This window comes from Ischnura elegans, chromosome 2 (assembly GCF_921293095.1).
Source record: "Ischnura elegans chromosome 2, ioIscEleg1.1, whole genome shotgun sequence".
NCBI classification, from domain to species: Eukaryota; Metazoa; Arthropoda; class Insecta; order Odonata; family Coenagrionidae; genus Ischnura; species Ischnura elegans.
Window position 1 is genome coordinate 111,290,723 of NC_060247.1, and position 27,740 is coordinate 111,318,462.

The 27,740-nt window shown below is 40.1% G+C and overlaps 1 protein-coding gene across 1 annotated transcript in view; it reads left to right on the top strand.

The window, feature by feature from the left end:
* LOC124154413 overlaps positions 1 to 27,740 on the top strand; it is a 716,264-nt gene that overhangs the window by 277,631 nt on the left and 410,893 nt on the right. The window contains exon 2 of the mRNA XM_046528115.1: positions 12,568 to 12,994. Coding sequence (XP_046384071.1) covers positions 12,581 to 12,994 — 414 coding nt within the window. The 5' untranslated portion in view covers positions 12,568 to 12,580. The remainder of the gene's footprint in view (positions 1 to 12,567; positions 12,995 to 27,740) is intronic.

Here is a 27,740-nt window from a genome sequence, read left to right on the forward strand (position 1 = left end):
ATTTAAATCAATCAACCCTGATACACAAACATCTCACAATAGCTTTAATATCCAATAAAGTCATTTGGATTGTGCTCGCAAAGTCAAACTCTTGAAACATAAAGAATTAAAAATATCAACCCCACCTTAGATCAAGTTTACTGACTCAATTTTATGTATATATTTGTCAATTATCTTCCAGTATTGTGCTCCATTGCTTCCGTTAAACTCTTTCCAAAGTAACTTTTATACTGTGTTCGTCCGTAGCTTTTTTTGCTGGGTTTAAAAAAATATGAACTTTGAAACGCCTTTATGGCTGTACTACATACCTTTATGGCTGTGCTGTGAATTTTCAATGAGGCATAAATCGTTTGTTCACCTTTTATTTTCTAATTGATCTAGTAAGATGATTCTGAGTTCTGTAATATTAGGCTTATCATTTGTATTTGTTGATGTATCATTGACTGGAAGATAATAAACTCATATATATTTCCTATATTTTTTCGAGGAAATCTCCGTGAACAGATTAGGAGTGTCATGATGTGGTGTTCCAACCTCAATCATATTTTTGACTTTGAAATATTTTTACTTACGTAGAGTGTTTCTTGGCCTAAGGAGCATTTTATAATATTAGTGCGAAGAAAATATTTCCCTCAAGTAAAATATGTTATTCGGCCTAGACCCCGAGTTCAGCCTGTAAATCAAAAGTTTTAAGAGGTGAGAGTATTTTTGCCGGCGATGGGCGGAGCAAGATACATACAGTCAGTAGAGTAGCTCAAACCAAATAAGCTTTCTTCAAAAAGAGCTTTATGCTGAAGATAAAGCATTGAGGTAAGGAAATAATTCTCCCGATGCTCCGATGATCTGGAGTGCATTGATTTATGGCTAGGGGTATGGGCGTTGACCGCAGCGGAGAAGTTGGAAGTGTTTGAAATATTTCAATACGATAGACTAGAATTTTTCTGCCCAAAGTTAAATGCTTGGAGGTGGCCTATCTGTTTCATTGGCATTTTAGGTACCCCGGCAGATAAAGCCTAAAACCACGCTCTTTATTTGGAGTGTGTTTCTTCAGACCAAAAATGAAGATCTAATGGATAAACGCTACAGAGTGAGTGATGAGGCATTGTTGAGATGGTAAATTCCTCAAAACTCCTTCGAAGAAGGCAAGATAACTTAGGACAATCCTCAATGGACAGACAGAAGACAGGCCTCGAATAGGGTTAATTCTGAAGGACGTAACGTACGAGAAAACATACGTAGATATCAAAATGTTAGCTGATGGTAGAGTTCATTGGCGAGCTATGTCAAACCAATCGTATGGTTGAATAAAATATTCCTTTTCCGGCGTAATTAGGTGGTAGCCTTTGATATTCATAATGAATTTATTTGTCTATTTCCACTTTTATTTATTTCAACCGACTCACTTATTCATTTTAAGGTTAAAAATCTTGAAAGTAGCATTATGTGCCGAAACCTGGGTCGTTTGAATAATTAATCAGTGTGGTTACTTCAGTATGTTAATTCTTACGTTTGATGGCTTACGGTTTTGTTAACGACTCCTCTATAATTAGTATTTTCCATTATACTTACGTTTTTTTTTTCTACCTCTTTTACCCGTTCCTCTTCTCCTTTGCGGTATCTTTTACTAATGGCTACTCTCAACGAGTAGTACAGCAGCGGCATGTAAACCCCTGACATCTATCCCCGACTCTGTGGCCATAATGATTCTTGGCCACGGAGATTCTGCGGGTATGTGTACCCGCACGCGTGTGTACATAAACGCGGGCTCCGCGAATCCATCTCGTAACATCCGTCATCTGGTTCGCATCACTCCCGGAGTCTGGCGGAAAGCGGAGGAGGATGTTGTGTACGGAAGGAAACGCTCGCGGCGAGAACGCGAGTCTTCTCCGCTAGCGTCGTCGGTTCGTCTTGACTCGTCCGACTCCATATTGGTTTGATATTATCTTCCAAACCCGTCCCTCCAGTGGCACTATGGTTCGGAGTTGAGATGTGCCGAAATAATTCATTGATTCTTGCTCGATTAAACTCTTGGTTATTCGAACCATTGAGTTCTCAAATTGTTGAATGCATACCTATAATTGAGAAGAAATACTTCCCCATGAAAATGCTAGCGGATACGAACGAGGAATGTAGAGTTTGCGTCAAACCAATCGTAGTACTAAAATTATTGTAGAGGCTTCCGCGGTGATTAAATTGACGGTTACCGGGTTAATTCCGCTTCGACTTATTTTTCTTTTCTTTTTTTTTTTTTTTTGACCCGACGCAACGTCGGTGCTGAAAAACCGTTGGACCCGGCTGGAAACCAGAGAACTCTTCCTCCAGTCTATTCGCCGGGAAAACCTTAGATCTTTCGCGCCTGAAACTGTCGTCCGCCAAAAATGAGTCGACGTGGAATCAATCGTAGTGTTGTTGACTGATGATATTGATGTGACAAAGATAAACCCATTTTATGGAAGAATGTCCCGAAGATTTTCGATAGATGATCCTCGTAACAATGGAACTACTTTTAAAAATGTTGAAAATTCTCGCAGGTAAAATAGCTCGACTGTGTTATGTTGGATATTCGCGGCCGGAAAACCCGCCTCTGTGAGGTGGTGGATGATATTTTTTTCGTGCGTACGGAAGGAAATGCTTGTGTGTAACTCGAGTCTCCTCCGCTGCTGTTAGCGGTGGCGCCTCTTGACACACTCGACATGTTAAATCCCCCCACACACAGTCGCGGTGGGAGGAGGCTGGCTGCTCGGGTCTGTATGGAAGTTGCGTCTTGCGTGTATGGGAAGAAGTCGGTGGATGGCTATGGGGAGAGACTTGAGTTGAGGGGAGAAAGGGCTGTTAGAGGAAGTGAAAAAAAGCGGACGCGCTGTCGAGAATAAGAAATGGGAAGAAAGGCGGGTGTGGATGTGTTCGTCGGGAATCTCAAGGCGATTTCACACGCAGACCGTTTTCATTCGGTTTATGTTGCACACGTTGGGATGTTAGAGCCGTGCTTAGACGTAGTGGCTGCTGGTGCCTCCGCATCGAAGAGCTGCAGCGCATTTCAGTTTTTCAAAGTAAGACACAATGGCGTAACTATGAGGGGATATATCCCCCCTCCCAAAAGCCTCGGAGAAATAAAAAAATTATTAAAAACTATTGTCTTGTTTCGAAATTTAATAACTGCATCTGCTTAAATTAAAATGTATAGTGCCAAAATGATGTAAAATGTATTACCAGGCATGTCATTTTCCAAAAAGTTTCCTGGACCCCCGTTATCTGGGGGCGGGGTCACCACCTCAGGCCATCCTATCCCCCCAAAGTTTTTTCGTAGTTACGCCACTGGTAAGACACATAGCGACCTTTATGAATACAATTAGACGATTTTTCTATGGTTATCCGTAGTATATGCACAAAGCGTTTGGAATGACCCTCCGGACGAGGGGTAGAGGGGTAGTTATGCTGTGTGCTTCGTCTTGTCGCCGTCGTGTTCACAGCGAGAAAATATTCGCAGGCAATCTTTTTATCCATATCTAAGCATATTATATAAGCAGAAGATATCCTAAATTTAGTTTTGTTTCATTCTCTGGTATTCTAATTAAGTATGCTCAGTCAATTCCAACGGTATGAGTTAAAATGTGGAATTCCTGTAATTGGTAAACAGGCGTGGTGTGTGTATTCTGCTATTTTTCAAGTGTACGCTACTATATTTCTTAGTGCAGTCACATATTGTTTTATGATTAGCAAACTTTCACTCTTTTTTTAAATTCCATTCTTCTCCCGATCAACAATGCTTCATGTGTCATGTCTGGTTGTGTAATGAGTGGAATTTGTTATTTCTATGTGGAAGGTTTTATTTTTTCTGGTGAATGTGATATTTGTGCTGTAGTTCTTTGATATTTATTATTTCTAATTGTATATGTCTTATGGGTCCACGGCACGATCCTTACTGGATTAAGTGAAGGTAATTGTGCTGCTCATCAGACGACGCTACCCCTCGCGCTAGAGTGTTTCTCATCGCTCAAGCAGGTCGCACAGCCGAACTACGGAATATGTACCATGTTACAGGAATGCCTTAGCGTACTGGTAATGATCCCCATCGTACATCTACGATGCACCAAGCAAGCCACCGCCAGGGTGTGCGCCTCGGAGTGGTTCTAGCATGCAGCACTCATCCTAGCCTTAATCAGAAACGCGCTCGTTCAGCGGACATATGGCAAGTACTCAGGATAACGACACGCGGTCAGACCAGAAGCAAGGAGATTGCTAAGCAGTTGCGTAACTATGGGGGAGATGAGGGGCTAGATTGCCCCCCCCCCCCCAATCCTCAAATATATTAAAAAAGTAAAACTACTGTCTAGTTTTGACAGTTAATAACCGCATCTGCTTAAAGTTAAATTATTAATGCCAAAATGATGTAAAATGACATATGAGTGGATTGGAAGCCAAGTGATTTCTTTTTTCTGTACAAAGTTAGGAACAGAAATTAGATGAAGAAAACAAACGAGATCAATTAGATATTCGGAGTAGTGCATTTGAGTTTCTACTCGATGTCAGCACAGAACTGAGACTCACTCGTATCCCTTGGCAACCATTTTTTGTGTATTTATTCCTACAATTAACTTTGCCTGACTCTTTTGAGAAAAAAATCACTTGTACCCCTTGGCTTCTCACCCCCTCATATATCCAGGATAGTCATTTTTCAAAAATTTTCCCGGTCCCCCTTTACCTGGGGAGAGGGAGTTCCCAACCCAGATCATCCCATCACCCCCAAAGCATATTCCTAGTTACACCACTGGTGCTAAGGACGCGAAAATGCTACCATGTAAACTAACGACGTCATAAATCTATCGGTTCTGCAGTCTGTTTCCATTGAGAAGATATTCTCCACAACGGAAAGGTTTAACTTTAGGGTGATTGATACATTCTATAGCAGGAGGAGCGGCGTGCAGAGTTCATTTTTCACCAGTGCCTTTGCAAATGTGACATTTCCTCAGATTTCTTCGTGGAGATGAGTTGGGGAGGGGATGAGGGGGCAGCGGAGGTGGTGATGGAAGGAAGACAGCTCATTTGTTAATATTCTGCACCAGCCGCCGCTGTTTAAATTTCGAAAGTCACTGCTGTGATATTGGCTAAAAACGATACCTCGCTACAATTATAAACACAGGTCCTAAGGGAGCTATTACCCTTCGTGATTCCATAAGTGGAAAAGAAGTAGTGGCGGTGAGGAAAGAGAAATATTTTCAATATCCTCTGGTTGCTGAGAAAAGATTCTTCAATTACGACCCCAGATTGCTCCTACTTGAACGCAGTTACGCTCCTACTTTTTCGCTTGAAAACTTTCATCCATGCTTTTCATTTTTCCTTCTTTTTTATCAATCCAAAATGAATCGATTTGCCCCTTTGAATACTTTACTTTAAGAAAAAATGGTCTATTACACTTATATGGTCCATTCGGTGCCAAATACTCAAATGGGTGATGTGTTCTTTAAGCATGGCATAATATAATTGGCTTAGAACGCAGTGAATTGTTCAGATGAAAATGATAGAAGATCCCTGGAGAAGATTTTCCTTAAAAAATATTTGTATAAACAGGAATATTAACCCGAATTTCCCGATAGCCAATCAGGTATGCTTAGGGCTCGGTGATTTAAAAAATACGCTTTTAATTTCTGTACTGAACGACAATTTAGGGATTTCTCTTCCATTCCCGGTGCAGTCAATCTATTTTAGGCAAAATATTTTGCTTTTAAGAAATCTTTAATTAATTTTTTGAGTTAAATTTGTTTAGTTAACGAGGAACATATTTTAACTCGATGGGGCGTTTTTTGTGCCAATTTTGTAGTTAATATTTCCCATAGCTACTGTGCTTTCGTAAAGAATAACTTCGTTTTTACTCAGTTAAAAGGGATAGTAATGTTTTTAATAGAAGAATAAAGGGAAACTCAAAAGAGCTATACCAAATAATATGGGAAGAAATACGGCTGAGGAGATTCAAATGCTAAAGGAGGACCTTATGAATTGATCATGACATAGGGCGTCATATTTATTTGGGATTTGGTGATGAAGGAAAATTTTGAAGGTAAATTGGGGATAAAGGGAATTGGAGGGCTGCACTGGCAATGCCCACCTACCGTAGGTGTGAAATAGTGTGAATTAGAATATTATAAGTCTAATTAGCTGTATCATGTCTATGCCGTTATCGTAGTTTCTTTCGCACGTATTTCAAAATTTTTATTGACTCTTAATGCGTTTTTTTTACCTCAGTGAAAATTTTATCATCTCCAGATTTTGTTTTTTTTATGCATAATGTACCCTTCCTTTTCATTTCAAAGGCTTGAGGACACATTGGCGGAGTATTTTATTTAAAAGGTCGACTCTTTTTCCGGAATATATTACAAAGTATTTACATTTTCTCTCCGCGTATCCAAGGGATTCCGTTAGGAGAAGTGGGTGCTCAAAAGAATCCCTCCTCTCCTGGAATTCGAGTGACGTTGACGGAATTTTTCCCCGGAGAGAGACGTTATGGTATTAAATAATATGGGAGAGCTGCGTGCATGTATTAATCTCTCCTGATCTTGCAAGCGTAAGGGCGAGGGTTATGCGATGACGTTAGCTGTGCCGCGGAATATTAGCGACCCACGCCCGTCGTGTCTTTCAATGTTGTTAGGGCAACCGTAGGTGAGCAATCGAGTGTCCAGTTTCAACTTTAATTTCTTGAAGCGCATGGTAATACGTTAGTTTTTTTCTTGCCGATACCATAGTAGTGATAGATAGATAGTAGATTGGTAAATTAAAGAGTTAGGAAGTTCCTTATGCTATAGCTTATGTCCTTGTCCCAACTTGAGTGGGTGAGAAATCAAGGGGTACAAGAGATTTTTTTACAAACAGTGTTCGAAGAGAAAATTTCTCAGATTCGATAATTTTACCTTTTATTTATTTTCCCTGATTAGTTTTTTTATAATTGAGATAGTCTTAAGTGTAACAAGGTTTACTCCGCTTACGATGACAATTTCGTTATGATAGCATGAATTTTTCCGAGTTAATTTATTCACAATAATAAATAAATAAACTCTCAGTATAATTATTACACGGACTATAATTAATAATAAAATAATTAACTTTGGAGTCATCCGTCTCCAAAAAAGACTGGTGTAGAAGGCGGTATGTGTGATTTTAATACAATCAGATCTCCTATAGGCTAGTCCAAATGGTGCATGACTGAACGCGTACATAATGTAGGTCTTGGATGTTGGAAATGACGTTGACGAAGAGCACGTTCTATGCCTATAATTTTACCTTTTATGTATTTTCCCTGATTAGTTTTTCTTTATAATTGAGAAACAGGCGTAAGTGGAGCAAGGTTTACTCCCCTTACCATGAAAATTTCATAATGATGGCATGAATTTTTCCGAGTTAATTTATTTACTACTATAAATAAATTAACTCTCAGTATTATTATTACACGTATTATTATTAATAATAAAATAATTAATTTTCGAGTTATCCGTCTCCAAAAAAGACCGGTGTAGAAGGTGTGTGTATGTGTGATTTTAACACAATCAGATATCCTATGGCCTAGTCCACATAACCCAGGACTAAACGCGTATAATGTAGGTCTTAGATGCTGGAAATGACGTTGACGAAGAGCACCTGTGTGACAGTTTAGCAGAATGACGGCAATGCCTTCCCTCCCCAAAGCGCACGAATTCTTCCTACTCATCCGTCCACTCCATGGCCCTGGGTCACCGCAGGACGTGAGGGTGGCTGGGGGCCTCCTTGACCCCCACCCCTCTCTCCCTCGTTTGCGCGGGTTCTGTGGGCCCTCGACATATGTATTCCGGTCTTCCCTCCTTCCTGGTTCCTCCGCTCTCGACCAAGGTATTCGGTGCTCCCCGGAATACCAATGGGCCACCCATAACTTCTTCATTTTTCCTTTTTTCCATCTTATCCATGCCGTGGGGAAATATTTTATGCCCTTTCCGAAAAAGATGATACTCACTGTAAGGTATCGTAGGTATTCCCGGCGAGTGCTATTGATGAAATCTTCTCGGGTTCGGTACCGGGTAAGCGGGGTTGACAAGTGAAACGAAGCGGTAACAGAAACCAGTAAAATTTCAATAGTTTCGTTCCAGGGATCGAAGTGTAGGAACGAAACGAAATGGATATAAACCCTGGAAGCTAAATTCAGGGTCGAAATGAAATCGGAGTAAAACTACTTCGGGTCGAAACTAAACAAAAACTCTGGGACGAAACGAAACGTATATATTGTTTCGCACCGGAGGGACCACGTGCTTCACCTTCGAACAGTTTAGTTTCGGACTCACACACCGAGTACGAAGTATGGTTGAATGCATTACGGGTTCGGCCTGCCCGCCATTAGATGCATGGGGCACTCCTATTTTTACCACTAACAGGAAAACGGTGAAAGGAAACTGGCCATTCGATTTTTAAGCTAAAGGTTTTAATACATATGTCAAACGTAATGGGTCCTAACTATTCGCTCTTATACTTCCACTCAATTTTTGAGATCGAAACTGAACTCATAGCAATGGAGTTTCGATTAATTTAATTAAGTTCTCCGGAGTGAAGTTTCGTCCCGGGTGGAAACTAAACTCCTTGGTGATTGGTAAACCCCGAACATTCCATGCGGCAACGAAACTAATTCTAGGCCTCGTATTTTCGTTTCCCTCCGGGTCCCTCGTTGGCCGCCCAGCCAAAAATGTGTTATGCTTACATGACTGTGGCTATATTCAATGTGAGCCATACCCTCACCTATCCTAACCAACCTAGGGGTTGAATCTCTGAGTGAGTGAGTGTTTTATTCGTGGTGTGACAAAGTTTTATTTCGTTTTCTTGTACCTGTTATGGCATAAATTAAAAGGCTGCCAAAATTGTTCTCCACCCAAAGTCCTATTGGGCGAATGCACGATAATCTGTTCTGATGAAAGAAATCGAATTAAGTCAATATTTTGTTTTTAATACTGCTTCTGAAATGGGGTTAGATCTTCATGTGGACGAATCATCTAAATCTTGTTAGTCCAATTCCCAATTTAGCATTTTGTATCTCCTTGGAAATCCGGCCGAAATAATTCTAGGAGATTTGATGGCCAATCACTCTTGAATCAGTATTAGTCGTCTACGAAACAATTTTATTCAAGCTGTTAGAATTACTCAAGTATCAAGTTACACATGCTATAAAAGTGGCTCTATGCGCAATTTTCTGGCTTCACGATTTTATCGGGCTTTGTGATTTCATTTGAATGACGCTTCGTGGAAAATGCGATAATCTGAATTAATCCTGAAAATTAATCTTTCCGTTCACTTGAACAACCTTCCATACTCAAATCTATCTCGGATAATTATCTGACCTTAGCTTTCAGTACCCCTCGCGATTCTGCACAAATGTTTCCCCGATTTTTAACTCTTACTAGTCATTTAAAATGCAATATTTTTGCATACTGGGATGATATATCTGAAAGGAAAAATTATGGGTGCAAGCAGGACGGTTAATAGGTGATTTTAAAATTTCATTTGAAGATTCCTTCTATCACCTATATAATATTAAGGAACGTTGAATTTCCTTCGCCATTTTAATTTACATATAATCTCGCACTCATTCCTGTTTTTTTGCTATTTTTTCGATTATCCTGGCTGACTTGTATATAAATTTCTCATTGCCGCTCGCCCGGAATATTTTTAGGGCCTTCAAAATGACACGGAATAAAAAATGCGTAGATGGTATCGTAATGAATGGAGCCGATGAGTAATTTATCTTACTAAAGCGTGATTAATGGCCGGATCGTCATGTGTTTGTAAATCTCATTTTGTGTTTCCCGCAGCGACCGTTCATAATTCCGCATTATGTATGTCGCTTTATTTTTTATTTTGTTGCGGCTGACTTTCTCTGGGTGACATCACACTGTTTTCGTGTTCCACATAACCTTTTACCGGCGCTTAAAAAAACAAATGAAGCATATTTTATGAAATAACTCTTCGGGTGAAATGAAGAGTTAAACTAGTAATGACCTTTGAGGGAAAAGAGTTAAATATATTTATATGTCTATCAGTACGTATTTCTTAAGTTATTGGGGATAATAGTTTCTTGCTTTGATTTATTTTTACTTCGACGTTAAGGAAATGGACGGATACGGTGTGCCAATCTGGATAGCATAATACTAGGAAAGCAGAACTATTCATTATATTCTAGCTGCTATCTATTTAACGCACTCGAAAGAATTTATGTCTTGCATGTGACGATTTGGTCAATATATTAATTTTTAAATAAACTATCGATAGTAATATCTATAAACACGCGTTAATGCAATGATGTTTGGGAACTATAACATTGCTTAGGTAGCTTATCGTTTCCTTGGGTTGGTATCCATGTCCTGTTGTGCTCAGCGTACGTTGAACCTGACGTGTTATCACGGTTGCTGATTCTCAAACCGGTCGCTAACGTAGTCTTCTAAGTCTTTTAAATTTGTTTTTTTTTTAATCTCCTTTGACGACTGTCGTTCGCGGGAAAAGCTTGCACTTTCAATTACAGACACATCAGTTTGAATTTGTTCTTCTGATGCGTCCGCCAGTTTGTGTCATCGCTGACCTTTCGAGGCGCCGGACTCCCCCATTGACCAAGAATCGTGATTGACTTCTTTTTGACCTTCCTTTATGGCGCCATGTTTGATGCTCGTCGTGGGAACACTCCCTTTCCTACATTTTATGCGCGGGTTTATCGTTATTTATGGTATTGTGTGTCACCCGCTTCGGACAACTTCTGTTGGGACCAATTATAAATTCTAAAAATCAGATTTTTGCACAGAACGCGTTATATGATGTCAAAAATAACTGCTTGGAATATATATCTGCTCAATGCTACTGAAAGCGATTGGTGATAATGACATTATGGAGATGAGCGATTAATCACGCGATCATTTTTGCGCCCCTTCCATTGGATTGATTCCTATGTAGCGCGAATGATTTTTTGGAGGTTTATTTTATTTATTTATTCCTGTACCAACAGAAATAATGCCATTGGCCTTTTACATCGGGGTTCTAAAATAAACAATCAATCGTATTCGAACATCCATGCCTGAAATGGGGCAACCTACACTGGCGGGGCTTGAACCAGCTTGGCAGAACCTGTTATACTATTTCATGTGATTGGTTTGGAAGCCAAGGGGTACAAGTGATTTTTTCTCAACAGAATTAGGTAAAGTTAATTTTTAGAATAAATACACAAAAACCTGGTTGCCAAGGGAAACGAGTGAGTCTCTGTTCTGTGCTGACATCGAGTGGAAAATCAAATGCACTACTAAGTATCTAATTGATCTCGCTTGCTATCTATGCCTAATTCCTGTACCTAACTCTGTAAAGAACAGAGAAATCACTTGTACCCCTTGGCTTCCAATCCAATCATGTATGGTATGATCTCAACAGTCGTCCTGCCAGGTAGCTGTGTACATATGAAACAATGAAGTACGCTTTTCATGGATCAGAACTTTTGGAAAAGTGATAACATAAATTTATAAAACTGTGAGAGAGTACGCCCAGATGTCGTTCTTTACCTTTCGTCTCAACAGTGCCTGCTCTCCTATGATGGTTTGGTTCGGAGCCCCGTTCTGTGCTCGCACACCGTATTATTTCGACGACACGACAACACTTCTTGCCCGTCATCGTGAGCCAGCGTCACTCCTGAATTCTTAGCAATTACCTCAATAGAGGGAAATTTTTGTAGGCCGTCTTTACTATTTCTACAAAACAGGAGCTATAAAAAAATCATAAAACCATTTTCTCCGTTTATTTGTTGTAATTTGAAGTTTTCATGAGATCTTTTTTGCGTTAAAGCTTGGAATAAAAATGAGTCCCATGCTAGTTGAAATGTGTTAAAATTTGATAACTGAGTGTTTATGTGTCGATTTATAATATAATTTTATTGCATATAATTGATATCGGTGGCGGAGGGGCAAAGTCCTACTCTGTTAATCTAGGGGTCGCGGTTTCGAATCCGACCGAGGTGGGTGTTTTCGATTAATATGATTGGATATATGTGCGTGTCCATCAACTTTAGTGTGAGGGCTGTGCCGTCCTAAAATTCAGTTGATAAAATTTTTATTTATATTATGAAAGTTCACTAGATCAATTTGTGGCGTCCATTAATAATGTGAGGTGATTTTGGCGATTTTTGGATCCCCTCTTCTCCCTTATTGAGATGCCGTGAGACTTGGATCGAACCCCTCCCTCTAATCTCACGTGAGATTATTCAAAATGCGAAAGTATTTTCAGTGTAAATACATTAATCTATGCTTCATTTGGTTGGATTTAGTAAAAAAACAATTTTTTAAATTATTTTTATTTAAAATAAATAAGATCGCAATTTTATGTAGTTTCTTGCGGAAAAATTACGTAATACTTGCCAGGTCCCCTTTACCCCCCACCCCAGATTGGGTGGGGATCGGCTGAATCCCCTCCCGCCCCCACCCCCTAAACGCATCAAGTAATTAATGAATGCCCCCTTTGCTTTGTTTGTTTGTTTGTTTCATTTAGCAGTTTTCACAAGATATGTTTTGTAACCTTTTGGTTTCTCCTTTGCAGTGTGTGGCGGGTCATGTCCGGGGCCCCGCCCGCTGACGCCGTGGTGGTCATATCCGGGGGCCATCGCCCCCTGCAGCCTCCGGCCTCCTCCTCCGCCTCCTCCTCCCCCGACCCCGCCGCCCCCAACACCCCCACCGCCCCCTCGCCCTCGCACTCCACCCCCAAGAGACGCAAGCTGCTGGCCCCACGGAGGCGCAGGGGCAGCGGAGGAGACTTGAGGGCCTGCTGGGGAGGATCCAAGGCAGCAGCCGGGATGCCGGCGACGGCGGGTGCCGACGTGGCCATCTCGGCGCCCATCGCGGCCGCCGTCTCCGGACACCACCTGCACCACCACCACCTGCCGCCGCACCATCACCACACCCTGAGGCACCACCACATCACCCACCGGGCGCTCGCGGACATCACGCCCAGGTTCGCCGCAGGAGGGGTGAGTGTCTCTTTTATCTATATCATCCTTGTATTATTATTCTCATCTAAGTTTCCCCTTAGCGGATGCTTCCTAAAGACCTATTTACACTGTGCATGAACATGTACGAGTTAATGTCTGTTTCCATGAACTATTTTTGTGGACCGTAACGGAAAATGTACGAATACATGAACCAAATTAGAACAGGTTCTACTTTCCGTACATGCATCCGCACAAGTTGGGTGGTTGCACGGTGCATTTTCGTGTTCATTCACGCGTTCATACATTTAGACATTAACTCGTATGGATTAATGTTATCGTGTAAACAATCCTTCAGAAAATATTATTAAAATATTACAATTTGAATTTGATCAAAATTAATAGCCCTGTAGCAGTTGGTTGATGAGAACAAATACAGTATGCATATCGAACAGTTTTAGGGGTAGTTATGTGAAAGTTTTCCATTGTGGAAATAATGAAACTTGCTAATTTTACTTGATGAATTTTGATTAAATATTGGCCTTGGTTTTCAATACTTAGATGGTGACGGAACCCGGGACGTGTTGTGATTGGAACTAATAATAATGTGATAATTTAGGAATTGTATGGCATCTGCTCATCACGCTGCTAATCGCTTATGCGTGAAGCTTCTGCGTTGAAGCAGATTAATTTTCTTATCCTCTTTATTTTCGTTGCTCTTCAACGCTTCAGCGTCATCATCAGTAATTTATTTCAAGTACGATTTAAAGTTTCTATCCGTGTTCATAGAAGTATTTGAAAAGCGTGATACGGACGAATACGAAATTTACGGACGGATTTAAGTTCATAATTCGTTGGGGACGAAGTCCAAGACGTTCGCTGTCCAATTTGTTTATAATGGGTATTATTTAGAATAAGGGTATGGAAATTTCGTATTATCTGCTTCTCCGAAGTCACTCCCTACATTGATTTATAACTATGTCAGTACAAAAGTGTTTTGATCAATACCCCTGAAATGACAAGGGTAAGTTTAGTTTAGCATACATTTGTTTTTCCGGGTTTTTCTTGATACAATGGAGTCTGTCGACCTGAAAAACTTGAAACATGTATCCTCAGTCCTCAAGGGGAATACTCTGAGAAATTTTGTTCCAGGCCGACCCAAGGAAAACTGGTGAATTTTCATATTTTTGTTAAAGACCCTGTATGAAGAACAGCGTTTAATTTAATGTTGGCCTTTCCATCCCCTAGCTTGATTGTAGCAGAGCAAGATGATTGCCGTTCTTATTTATACCTACATGCTTTGTGGAACTGCTTCATCATAGAATAAAATAAAATTACTTTGTTCTATTCCACACTTTATTTTTTTTAAGCACGACCCGGGTTTCAGCATCTTATGCTTTCATCACCTGATGATAGCATGAGATGCTGGAACCCGGGTTGTGCTTAAAAAAAATAAAACGTAGAATAAAACAAAGTAATTTTATTTTATTCTAATATGAAAAAAGGATCAATTTTCGATGATGTTGTCTAACTCTAAAGTGACCGTACTTATTTTTTACCTACATTTATCCATAATTTGGGTTTTTAAAGGAAAATTGTGGAGATTAATAATATCACAAGTCAATCGTTGCGTAGGATAAGTGTAATAAGGCTGTAGAAAATCCTTTTTATGCTTGAAAAACTAAGAAGTGAATTATATTTTAAAAATCACCTGACCGTACCGTACTATCTTTGAAATTTACTCTATGATTTTAAGGAGTTTGGAGTAATATTCGCCAAAGAGTAAATTAATCAGGGTCATGGGTCTTTTTTTATTTTCTGCTCCATTACCACGTTCCAATTTTCCCTGGCTATAAAGAGCGTAGCCATACACCTCTTTTTTTGCACGCCTATCTACTACTCTTTGCTCGTAATGCTCGCTTATTTGTCCCACATAAGTGAAATAGAAGTGAGAAAAGTCTCGATTGCCGTATAGGTTCGTTAAGTCAGTTTTTATAACTGCGAAGTTGTCCGCAATATGTGTAACGAGTATTCTTCACTTGTCGGGTGAAGATTTATCCATCCTCTCCTCTGCGACAAGGTAATCATTTAGCGTCAGCTGTGGTTGAAAGCTGATTCATTTCGATTAGTCGTCTTTGCGTCTGCGGTATTCGGGAATTAATTACCCACTGTGAGGTGTGTATTTGAAACCACGACCTGGTTTCGATGCTGCCATTGGTAGCTCTCTTCTCTCGGTCGAATATTAGGTGAAGGTGAAGTCATCCATGGGAATATAATGAGTGAAGGCGTGTGTACCTACAGTCTTCTCTCGTCCATTAAGCTCTTCGATGGCGATCCTTTTGAGCTCGGCGATGTCGCAGGGTGTTAAATGTGTGAAAAACCAGCTTTCAACTCTAGTGATGTTACACTTAAAAATATTTTTAATATTTTCAATCAAGTGAAATAGGTAGATAATCACGAGGGTGCTGCGCCCGCTCCCAGCAGGCTTCCCCGCTCTTTTCAATGCAGGTCCACAGAGGGATAGGCGCGTTTCTAATTTTAAAATGTAGAAAAAAGGCAGGGTCTTATGTGCAAATGTAATTGAAACGTTCATGTACAAATTGAGGTTAGAGGACCTCTTTAAACACAACATTGGAAGTAATTACACTATCCTCTGTTAAACGCACATGATGACTCATACTTACGTATCAACAGGAGACTTGAGTATGGAATCAGCCGCATTTTGATAAAAGTTATTTAAAGAATGCGAGATATTGTTGCAAATGAACAAATGAATCAGTTTGTGCGCCGTTACCGTCAGGAATATTTACCGGTTTTTGTTTTTTTTTTTATTATTTAAAAACCAATTTTAGGAAGCAATAGCAATATTTAGGAAGCATGATATGCTGTCGCATGTTCTCTGATAAATTCTGTGCATTTTGGTACCTCATTTGTAGAGTTTGGTTGTGTATAAGTTGAGAAAAAGGTATCTATACAATAGAAATAATACCTATAGAAGATTGACATAAGTTTTTAAGAGGGGTCCAAACATTTTACACCGATGCTTTCACAAATATTCTCATATTAATGCTAACATTTTAAAAGGGTAGACTAATTTTTTTCCATTCCTAACATAAAATAAAGGCTTTAGGCTCTCCTGGCGTATCCTCTCCATTACCTGTCAATCTCGGGTGGAAATTGGAGCGATTTACCTGCTGACCTACGTATTTTTACTGCTTATCCGGCACCGTTTCAAGTACGTCTTCTCTCCGAATTTGGAGTTGATTTTTTATTATAAGAAGCATGGTATTTACACTATAAAAATTAATTTACAACTAGCAAAGGTGGGAGCAAATTTTTTCATTCCGGAAGATTTTGTCTCTACCAAGGGTGTCACTGTAAACGCAGAATGAGTGCCGGTGTCGCCTCTGACGTGTGGTTCGTTATTACTTATGTTTGAGCAAATTCAAATATAAGGATCAAATCAATAGCCAGATGTATCACCGGACTTCTTCAATTTTTGTATACAACTCCTTACGTTTTCCCAGTGTTAATTCACTGCACTCTCTCCTCTCTTGTAACTATTGTTAACTTACTTTATGTTCCTTTTTTTTCTCTATCTATACCATTATTTCTATCTCGGGACACTTTTTGGTGAGAATGAGTACCTATATCCGTATGAATTTATCAATGGCAAGTCTTCATGACAACCATTTATACTGAAACTACCCGCATGAAATGTCCTTTGGGTGATGGACCCGTAAGCATTTAATTGGAGCGACTTCGTTGGATGTTATCAATGAGTTGTATACGGTATGTGTCACGTGCAGTATCGGATATTAAATGTGTTGTCTCCTGGGGATGGTGTAGAAAGAGGTTTGTTTTGTCGGTAGATCATTTCGAAGAAATTTTTGAAGCAGCGAATATTTTGGAGAAATATTCTAGATACCCGAAGGAGCAAAATTTTATCACTTGGAATTCTGATTTCAGCTGTCGTTGATGTTGATGGTTTTACAATCTCCTAACGATTTACATATTGGAGTATATTTCAAAACTTTTGAGTTCAATTGCATCGGTATATTTTTTCTTTTCCGTAACTTCCTAAAAAATACGTTAATGTAATTATTAAAAAAACATTTTACACTCGTTTATCCCTAAGGTATTTACCCTGAGTTATCTATTTTTGCGCATTTACTTCGCTCTAGGCCTGATGTGAGATGATGATGTTTTCCCCGTGTCGTCACCTTAAGTGCACGAGGCGCGGTTAGTGCCGCTAGATGTGCGAGTGTCGCGTCTGTCACTGTCCGTGGAACCGGTTCGTGAATCAAAGTGTGCCACTCCGTGTCGCCTCGCGAGGTGACCCTCTGTTTCTCAAACGACGACGCGCGTGACTCGAATGTTTCTTTCCCGCCCACCCCCATTCCCCTTTAGCCCTCGAGCGCTCTCGCAGAGGGCAGCAGGATGTTCGAATTTCGCCATCGCCTTGCGCTACTATAACGTAATGGGCATTTGAATTAATTCTTCTGTCCAGCGAATACGTGGTATACAAGTCGTCTTTTGAATACATTACTTGCGCATCGTGGTTTTGCTTGTATCTTCGTTGTTGACCGATTTGAGATGCGTCGACTCTTTTTTTGTGTGGTGAGATTATTCGGGTAGCGATAAATTTTTCTTCTTGAGTGCTTTGGTGTTATAGGAGCTGTTTAACTGGTAATTTGTTCTTAATGCGCACACATCGGTATAGGAGAAATTCCATTAAATAAGCTATAAATTTCGTTTGCTTAGTACTGAAGTTTATTGCCACCTTTAGTTTTTGCCGAAACGGACGTAGTTGTTATGGCTTGAACTCCATAGGCGTTTATTCCGAAATCCCTTTGATTTTTTCCATAAATTTTAACTTTTGTAACTCCACTTATCCTAACAAATTGGGTTGAATCACTGATTGAGTAAGCCCGGTATTTTCTTGGAGAGCCATACTTCCATCATCTGCGTCGTAGATACGCACATACGCGCCCTTCTCAAAGGTGGGGTAAGGGCGTTTCCGAAAGCGCATATCGTTATTTCTAGTTCAAATGATGGCGAAGGACAACGGTCTCATATGACTGTATACGAACTGCTTCCCACGGATGAGACTTATAGCGGTCATTGTCGCGTTAATGACTCTGGTGCTAAGGTTACTATTGGAAATGCGATGCTATTTTTTTAACTCGGCGATATTGACTTAATATGTCTTCGCCGCTGGAGGCTTAGAGTTAGGAATAGTAGAGGGTGTGTAGCTTGCGCCCTCTTCGTTAGACATATGTACCCAACATAGTATGAGGTGACGTCACGTGACGTGAGTCATTTACTTATCAATAAGCCCTGAAGGAAAAATTAGGAACATATCAAAATGAAATACATTATATTAAAATATTTTTTACTTTACTCATCAATAAAAGGTCATTTAGCTTTCCTTCAGTAATTTTTCGTGGTACCCAAATGTTTAGCAATAGTGTACAATTCGATAATCGTATGCAAGCTACGTGACGCAGTAGAACGTTACTATTGTGACGCTAGAGATACGTTGGAACCAAAGTAGTAACGTCACCCACCTACTAATAAAACTTAGGTAATATAAGGTTGGAGGTAGTTCGTTAATTGTCGTAGTTGATCGTTGTCCTTCGTCATCTCTGGAACTCGAGATCAAGTTAGCTTCCATAAAAGAGCTTTAGAAAACGCTCTATATATCCACGTTTTTGGATGATCAAAGATTATCAGATCAAAGATCAAAGAATGCTTCATTTTGACCTCATCTTTTTATTTAACTCATATATCATTCGTATAATTGTACATAATTTTCTCTCTTCTCTAATGTACCCGTTTTATCGTGAAAATGCCGTTTATTTGCGAGGACGATCAACACCGCTGAGCCACGCCTCGAAGACAGCGTCGGGAATGGGGTCGAGGTGTTGATATTGTGTTTACTTGCAGTACGCTCGGTGAATCACGCGAATGGGAACTAGAATTGAAGTGCACTGACCCCACGGAGGTCACCGTTGCACGAGGGTCGGGCACTCATGTTGCTCCAAACGACATAGTGAGCTAATACAACGGTTTATTTTACTTTCTTTCTCTTTAGAGTATCATCGTCGTTAGTATTCAACTATCCAAGGATAGGTTTGACATCGCTCTCTACTCAATTCACCTATTAGCTAATCTTTTATCTGTGTCATAATTCTTCTGTTTTTGTCCTCAATCTACTGTTCCTTCATTTCAATGTATAATTCATCATATAACTGATAACTTCAGGCTTTACTTTGTGAAACCTCTCCATATTGGAAATAAAGAAATAAAGATTTTGTAAGGTTCACCGTTATTTAATTATGGGCACGACCAGGGTTTCGTAACTTGGTTACATCGTCAGGTGACTGATCTTGAATGCATCTTATATTTATTTTTTTCTTCCCCAACACCGCGACCTTCCTTATCTCTCGTCTCCTCACCACTTTAACCCCGCCCTCCCCTCGCTGGTCAGATTTCTATCCTCATAGGAAAAACCCTCGTCCCAAATCAAGGCTTCCCCTTCCCCCCATCCTATTCCGTGCTCAACCCTCACCCCGCCCTCTCATCCAGTCCTTTCCCTTTCCGATAGATGTCCTCACTGTCATATATGTGTATGAATGTAAGATGCATGCAAGATCAGTCACCTGACGATGCAGCCAAGTTACGAAACCCGGGTCATGCCCATAATTAAATAACAGTGAACCTTGCAAAGCTTTTATTTCTTTATTTCCAGTATAATTCATTGTTCATACCTCTCTAAACGCCTTAAAATATAATTATAATAACTAGCTGTAATTATAGCGAAGAAAATAATTGAAAGGTAAGTTCTTGATAGAAGCTTATTTATTTTTTAATAAAACAATCGCCCTAAGCATGAACAAGCTTTTCTATACTATACGAGGTGTCCCATTTATCTTGACACCCGAAATAACTGTTTGTCCAGATGCAAATTCAAAAATGTGTCAATCAAATGTTCATTATCCGTCAGGGGGACATTAATCAGCATGATTGCCTTCCTTGTAGCCTTATTTACAAAGACATGAACAGCGATATGTCTTTTTTAAATGGCAACCTATATTCGGCAATTCATTTCCTCTCCTAAATACTTATTCAAAAATGTAGCACAGAGGACCATTAACATAAACAGAACGTTATGAAAACATAAGAAACTCGTCCACTTACTGGAGTTAGCAGTAAACAAATGACAAGCAAGTCAAAACATAACACGAAAGTAACTTTGAGCCCGGGACCAAAACCGCGTCCACGTCTTGGGTGTCATTTAAAAAAGACATACTGCTGTTCATATCTTTGTAAATAACAAAGCTACAAGGAAGGCAATCAAGCTGATTAATGTCCCCCTGACGGCTTATGAACATTTGCTTGACATATTTTTGAATTTGCACCTGGACAAAAAGTTATTTCGGGTGGTAAATAAATGGGACACCCTGAATATAAAACATGTTTACTTACGCGGATTTTAACGAGTTAGCTTTCATTTGGAATTGCGTTTCGTAGCACCATTTCATTGTTACCCTATTTGCTGGGGGTATTCAGTATCTTACCTCTGATTTTTATTTTTTTAGAGTGATTTCTCCTTTCCGGCATCGTTTATGCTCTGGATACGCCCAAACAGACCGGATGTCACGGTAAAATCTTCCGTTTCAAATATAATTTCACAAAGGACCAATTGCGCAAATTCCTTATTTATTCACAGTTGCGATAGTGTCTCATGCAGTAAGAAAATATTGAATTGGAGTCATTAGTTTAAAAAATAAGAAACTCATTCTCTGTTCAAAAAATTATTTCATTTTTCATGGATGATGATTGGTTCTGTTGCCCCTGCAACAATTTGCGCTATCCGTGATATATTCGGGACATCCCAGTTACATCATACCATATGCCGTAACGAAATTCTATTCTGTAACCGTATCCATTTCCCTTGATTAGATTTATAAGGGGATCGTGGAAGCAGTCTCGTGCCATTGCCCTGGTTAAGCGAAAAAATGTGGTCGACATGCAAATGTATCGTCCACTTTAAATTCGGAATTTAGTTATGCTAATCCATGCGTCGCGTTCTGAAATAGGTATGCTCTCCTTGGCTCTTAGCGAGTTCCGTGGTCATATTTTATTCAGTAGAACTCTTTCCTCACGAATATCTGCCTCTAGCATATTTAAGGTCTTGTAGAGTTATCGGGTATAGCTTTGGCCGCAATTCTCGGTGACATCTTGTTTTCATTTTGCATCGAATATCGATTTGGGGCGTTGCTGGAATGGAAGACGAATACTTTTTTACCACTCGTTTGAATTCACGTCCCCATGAATGAATGCATAAGTTTCGAACTATGTATTCAGATGTTACACCGTTGCTTCAACTCGGCCATCATTCGCCATTAAGTGCCATGACTCAGTCTTTAACCCTAACGCATAACTTGTACGGTGTAATATGATTAATGATTGACCGACAACCTAAATATACTACCTATCCAAGGGTGTTGGGTGGGTATGGTGACTAGGGTGTTGCCCTCACGCTCCGCGGGCCTGGATTCAAATCCTGGCAGAGGCGGAGAATTTCCGGTGGTTACCCAATCCCGACTTGAGTGTTGTGTGCCACTTCAAGCGCAGCATTTCGTTCTTCGGATGGGACGCTAAGCCTTTCCCCCTGGCGTCTTTCGTCAAGAGAGTGCTAATGCTCGTTATCACTCGCTACTCGTTTATTATCAATTTGCACGTATTTTTTGTTATTGTGCGTAATATTTCATGCCCTTGTATACATGTGGCGGTATTCTTGTATGCTGCATGTTGGTGCTTAATCATCCCTGTCAAACGCCCTGGAGGTGGCTTGGTGGGTATCATATACGCATAGATAATGTAATAGAATGCCGACGTCGGGTTTCTCTCCAACCTTCCTTCCATTTTCAATGGCGCAAATGGCATTAGCTGTCGGCCCTTCAAATATTAAGCTACCATACCTAACCAAGCGAACTTACGGTTTCGAGTATTGGATGGCTGCATGCAGTATTTGATTGCTATAAGAATAGAGTAAGACATTTTTGTAGGTCGACTCATTTACTACTAGGACATTTACTCTATGCGATAAATGAAATTGAAGTGCGGTCGTTAAAAGATTGTATTTATAGGTTTTGTACTAAATGGCTGTTATTTTATGTGCGAGTTCTCGAATTATGTTCTTCACCATGACGATGACAAATATATTTGCCGAAACTATAGCAAAGGGCTGAATACAAAATTTTTGTGACCAAACCTCAAGATTAGCTACAAAAATTAATCATCATGGTAAAAAAGTACAATCAATCTACAGGATACGTAAAAACGCTCATTTTGTCCCTGTAGAGGCGTGATTTATCCAATTTCTCTCGCCATTTTCGCACACTGTCCTGCAGATTGAAGTGGATGATTCCCCTATGTCCACCCCTTAAACCGAGTTTTTATTTCATCCGGTCACTCCTTTGCTTGTGTCCTGCCGCTGACGTGTCCGACATTATCTCTCCCCTGGGATCGTGGTGGCACGTCGCGTGTCGAACTGCACTTCATACTCACGGGGGAAAAACTGATCCTGAGTCGACTTCACGCACGCCCCCTTCACGAGTGACCCCAGTGATTACCCGGGGGCTGATGGTGAGGGTGAAACGAAACGGCTCCCCCCCCCCACTCCCTTCAAGGGTTTTCATGTGTACACGTCAACCAACTCGAGTGGTAATTTTTTTTTGGTACCATTCCCCTCACGACTTGAAAACTGGTTTTTAAACGTCGTCCAACATGTGTCTCTGAAAAATTATCATTCTTATTACGCGAATTTATGCCGTGTTGATCGTCATTGTGTAAAACATATAATGCCATACCGATTATTGTATGATAATGAAGACAAAAGAAGGTGAAATGGAGAATGTGAGAACCTCCAGCTACTTGGAAGCTTTGATGACAGAAGACTGGAAAAGTACCTATAGGAGAAATAAAAAGTAGGAATGGCGAAAGAAATTTTTTAGAAGAAGAAGAAAAGAGTGATGTGTAACGAGGGACTGGACTTAAAATTGAGGAAGAGATTGTTGAAGTGTAATGTGTGGAGTGTGTTTATGTATGGATCTGAGACTTGGACGATGGGTAAGAGAGACAGGGACATGATTGGGGCGTGATGTGGGTGGGTATGGGTGGATGTTCGAGATGTGGGTTTGGAGGAAGATGGAGAGAATACGGTGGACGGATCGAGTAAGAAATGAGCAAGTGTTGAATAGGGTAGATGAAGAAATAACATTGATGGCTAAAATAAATAAAAGGAAGAGTAACGGACTAGGACATGTGATGAGAGGTAATGGGATTTTGAAGGTAGCCTTTGAGGGAACGGTGGATGGGATCAGATGAAGGGGAAGGAGAAGGCTGAAGCTAATTGGCAGTTTGAAGATGGGAAAGTATAGACTTCAAAGAAATGGCTGGAAACAGAAAGAATGGAGACAGCATCGGCGCAAGGGTCCTTCCGACATGCAGAACACCAGGTGATGATGACCGATTATCGGCCTCTGCATTTGCGCTAGTATTGGAGCGACTTAATTTGAAATCACAGGTTCCCATATCGATCCCTGATTGGCTGATTCCAACTATGGCGATTGTTCACATGTTTTTAGTTTTCGATTTTAAATTTCATTCCCACTTAATGCAGCAATCATAAAGACGGGAAAATGGCTGGATTTCATTAACATTTATTTTTCAAGTGGTTTCTGTTCCCATAGTCACACCAAAATTGGAGTTTGCAGTATTCAATTTGGTGGCGGAGATTTATCACGTACTGCTACGGTGATTTCTGATCCGGTTTTCTCTCCACCCTTCTTTCCCTACCATTCCTTCATGGCGCAAATGACCTCAGCAGTGTTGGTCGCCTCCTCCGAATATCGTACCTTTATTCTCCTTTCGCAGCTCCCGTGGAATTCAAAGGAAGAAAGGCGGCAGCTTCTCTTGAATCATATTATGTTTATGTGCAGTTAACATTCCAACTTGGCTTTATTATGAGACATGATGGCCTGATGATAACACTCGTCGAATGATAGATGGAAGGGAAGAAGTGTAAGGGGACGACCCCAAATGAGTTGCATTTGGCTGGTTATAAAGGATGTAAAAGAGAGGAAATGCATCGCTATTAAAGTGTTAGTGGATTGCAGAATGGAATTGAAAGATGCTTAAAAACAATCTCAGGATTGTTGACTAATGATGATGAGGGACATTTTAACATGAATACCAACGAAAGTCGAATTTGGTTACTTTACTATGGAGATAACCAAGTTAGCCTGACCCGTAGGCTTGTCCCCTGTTTTTTACTTGGTCATACACTTTACTCTTCGCTGTTTTTTGGCCCCAGAAATTTAGGTCGATTGCGATCTCTTCGGTGAAATATTCTAGTGTCATTATTTACGGGCGTCAGCGCATTTGTTTCAGTCCATACCCAAAATTTATCAGCCTAATGGCTTTTTCCCTTTCACATCACCGGTCGTGCTACGTTTCGCCCAAATAGCCCGAGGTTTTTTTTCGGGATTTCTTTCGTTCCTAAACGCTATTCGTGCGGATCTTTTCACGCGCCGTTGCTTTTAGTGCTGCAAAAACACCCGCTGTCCAAATATGTGACCGAAGCAACGAAATAATTATCACGCCCGTAGAAGTAGAGCGACCTATATCATTTGGGAGGAAATTTCTCGTTTAGTATCCGTTTATACATCGCCGAAAAATAAACAATAGGATGAGGATTTGTCTAGGTGAAAGTGTATTCATTTCCTGCGGGATAAGAACAATCTTGCCGTAATTTTAAGATTTTTTTGGCTCGAAAGGACTTTTTATTAATCACTAAAGCTCCCTCAAGAATAAAACTTTTCGAAAATTAGTACGTTTATTGTGTTCACCTATTGGTACGTTTATTGTGTATTGACTTCACCTTCTTTAGCTTATAAATAGCGGGAGTTTACCTTCAGAACTGTAACAAACCAGATTTCTGCCTGTGACATTCTTCGTTAGGTTATGTTGTATCATGTTACATTATCCTATCGTATACGTATCGCATTAATTTGCATCTCAGCTGTGGTGTTCAAATTTGTATGCTTCTTTTTATGCATTAAGGTTAGCATTATGTTATAAATGAAAAAAATGAAATTCAAAATTGTTTCTTAAAATGAGCATTTGCGTTTTGATATTTTGTGATAGTATATTTATACCAATCTAAAATTTGCAGCATTTTTGCAGTTTTTATCTAATTAAACGAGGTGCGACGGTAAAGTCGTACAATATGAGTCAGTTCCTAAATATTCACGTTGCACCATTCATCGTGAACTTCACACTACTTCCACAATTAAGAGTCACGCCATTTTGTATTGTATCGACCGCAAATAAAACAACTAAGTCGTGAAAACAAATGAGATTTTAAAATAACAACCCGTTTTGTAATATTGTGTTAGTTTGTTGATATTGAAATGCTACAAACGGTGTGCCATTAGTTTTATCATTCTAAATTTCGAAAAAAATTCAATGCGGTAAATGTTTTATAATTTTTTTCAGCTTTGAGGCCATTTATTGTGTTAAATATGTCATCATCGTCCTGTGGTGTTATGCCTGTCGGCAGATCCCTTGCGCCACGCAGTTTCCATTCTTTCCTCTCTGGCTATTTCTCTGAAGTCTCTATATTTTCCTAGTTTTAAGTTGTCAATGAACTTCAGCCTTCTCCTTCCCCTTCTTCTGATCCCTTCCACCATTCCCTCCAAGGCTACCTTCAAAATGTCATTCCCTCTCATGAAATGTCCCAGTCAGTTACCCTTCCTTTTATTTATTTTATCCATCAAAGTTCTTTCCTCATCTATCCTATTCAACACTTGCTCATTCCTTACTCGATCCGTCCACCGCATTCCCTCCATCATCCTCCAAACCCACATCTCGAATGCCCCAATCCTGTCCTTGTCTCTCTTCCCCATCGTCCAAGTCTCAGATCCATACAGAAACACTCTCCACTCACAACAATTCACCAATCTCTTCCTCAGTTTTAATTCCAGTCCCTTGTTACACAACACTCTTTTCTTCTTCTTAAAAATAAGTAACCTCCGAAAAACCGCAATGCATCAAATTATGCCTTAATATATTGGTAACAACTGTGTAAAGTTTCAACCTCCATACTAAAAAAACCTTTTTGTGGTTTTGGCCACCTTTTTTTCTGTTATAGCTAGCTATGCGTCATAGTGAATAAGGGTAGTCGCTCGTCATCGTAATAATCTCGGCGTCGTATTGAATTTGTGGTTTGCCTTTTTACAACACCCTGTAATTATGCGTTGTAACATGTACGTTACCAAGAGGAGAAATCGATACGCTGTGAAAGAAATTGCAATTGCTGATTACCGAGTGTGCAGCCGAATAGGGAATCTTTTTTCCACCCTCCCTTAACCACTTAGGTGCCGTTTATTTGGATCCTTCGCAACCGAACCTAGATTTTATTTGCCGGCGTGGTTTCGCTTACAAAGATAACAAATGTGGGGGAGAGGGATGCTGTTTTGACTGGGTATTCCTTTCGAGGGTTCAAACCCTGATTTTCTGTTTTCCCAGGCTTTGTTTGCTCTCTCCGCTTGCGTGAACTCGTTCTTACCCTTGGCGAGGGGAAATGAAGAGCCGGATGACTTAGGCCACCCGCCCGAGTTGGAGTTGGTTTCATCAGCCAAATTGAATATCGTCCTTGCGTATCAAATTACATTCGAAGGGTTACGACTGATTGAGTGTGTGTACTCACATCCCACTTGCTGTTTTCCCGCACACCTTTATCCATTCAAGGGAACGCTCTCATGATGGGCCCTGGAAATTTTCGTTTCCCTGTCCTGGCTCTTACTCACAGAAGTCAGGGCCGGCACTCGCTGTTAGTCAGGGCCTGCACTAGGGCGGGGCAGAGGAGGCGCGTGCCCCGGGGGCAGATTTCAAGGGGTGGCAAAATTTGAAAAGTTTATCAGAGAAAGTTTTTCAACTTTTCTAATTAAATTATTTAACAATAATTTTTAGTGTATAAATTGTTAAAAATGATATTATAAAACTTCTAAATAGCTAACGTACGATGTGTAATTTCAACTACCGCATCTGGAAAAATAGCTTACGTATGTATTCTATTGTAGTGGACGGAGGGGGGATACGGGAGGAGCAAGGAATCTGGGAAGGGAGGGCGGAAAACTGATCCCCCCCCCCCCCTAAAAAACTTCTAGTTTTGGCCTTGGTGTTAGTAGTGAAGTTGAAGAACTCAATATGTGCATCCGGTTATTTTATGTTGCTCTGAAGCTTTAAGATGATTAAACGAGAAAAGAGGGTACAAAAATCAGTAGAATTCTCGTGTTATAAGTTAAGGATGAGGTGCTGTGAAAATTGGTTGTGCTTGAATGGTTGATTTGTGGATATTTTGTTGAAGCGTGTTTAAGAGGTGTATGAGAGAACTGTTGTCCCTTAATCTCACTTCACTCAACTTCAATCAGCAAATTTTTGTCTTACACTCTGCCGAATATGAGCCATCGTGTTTAATTTTGTATCAGTCACAGCACGCCACTCATTCACCTCGGCAATATAAAAATGATAATAATAATAATATTTATTCTACTTATTCATAAATTGCAAAATACATTTATGCAATATATATAGCAGTAATCAATAGATTATATGGATATTTAATATTATCCATTTCCCAAAAACCTCTGTCGGCCTCAATAGACTCAATGTAATTCTACTTAACCCTAGGGTAATGAATCATCATTAAATG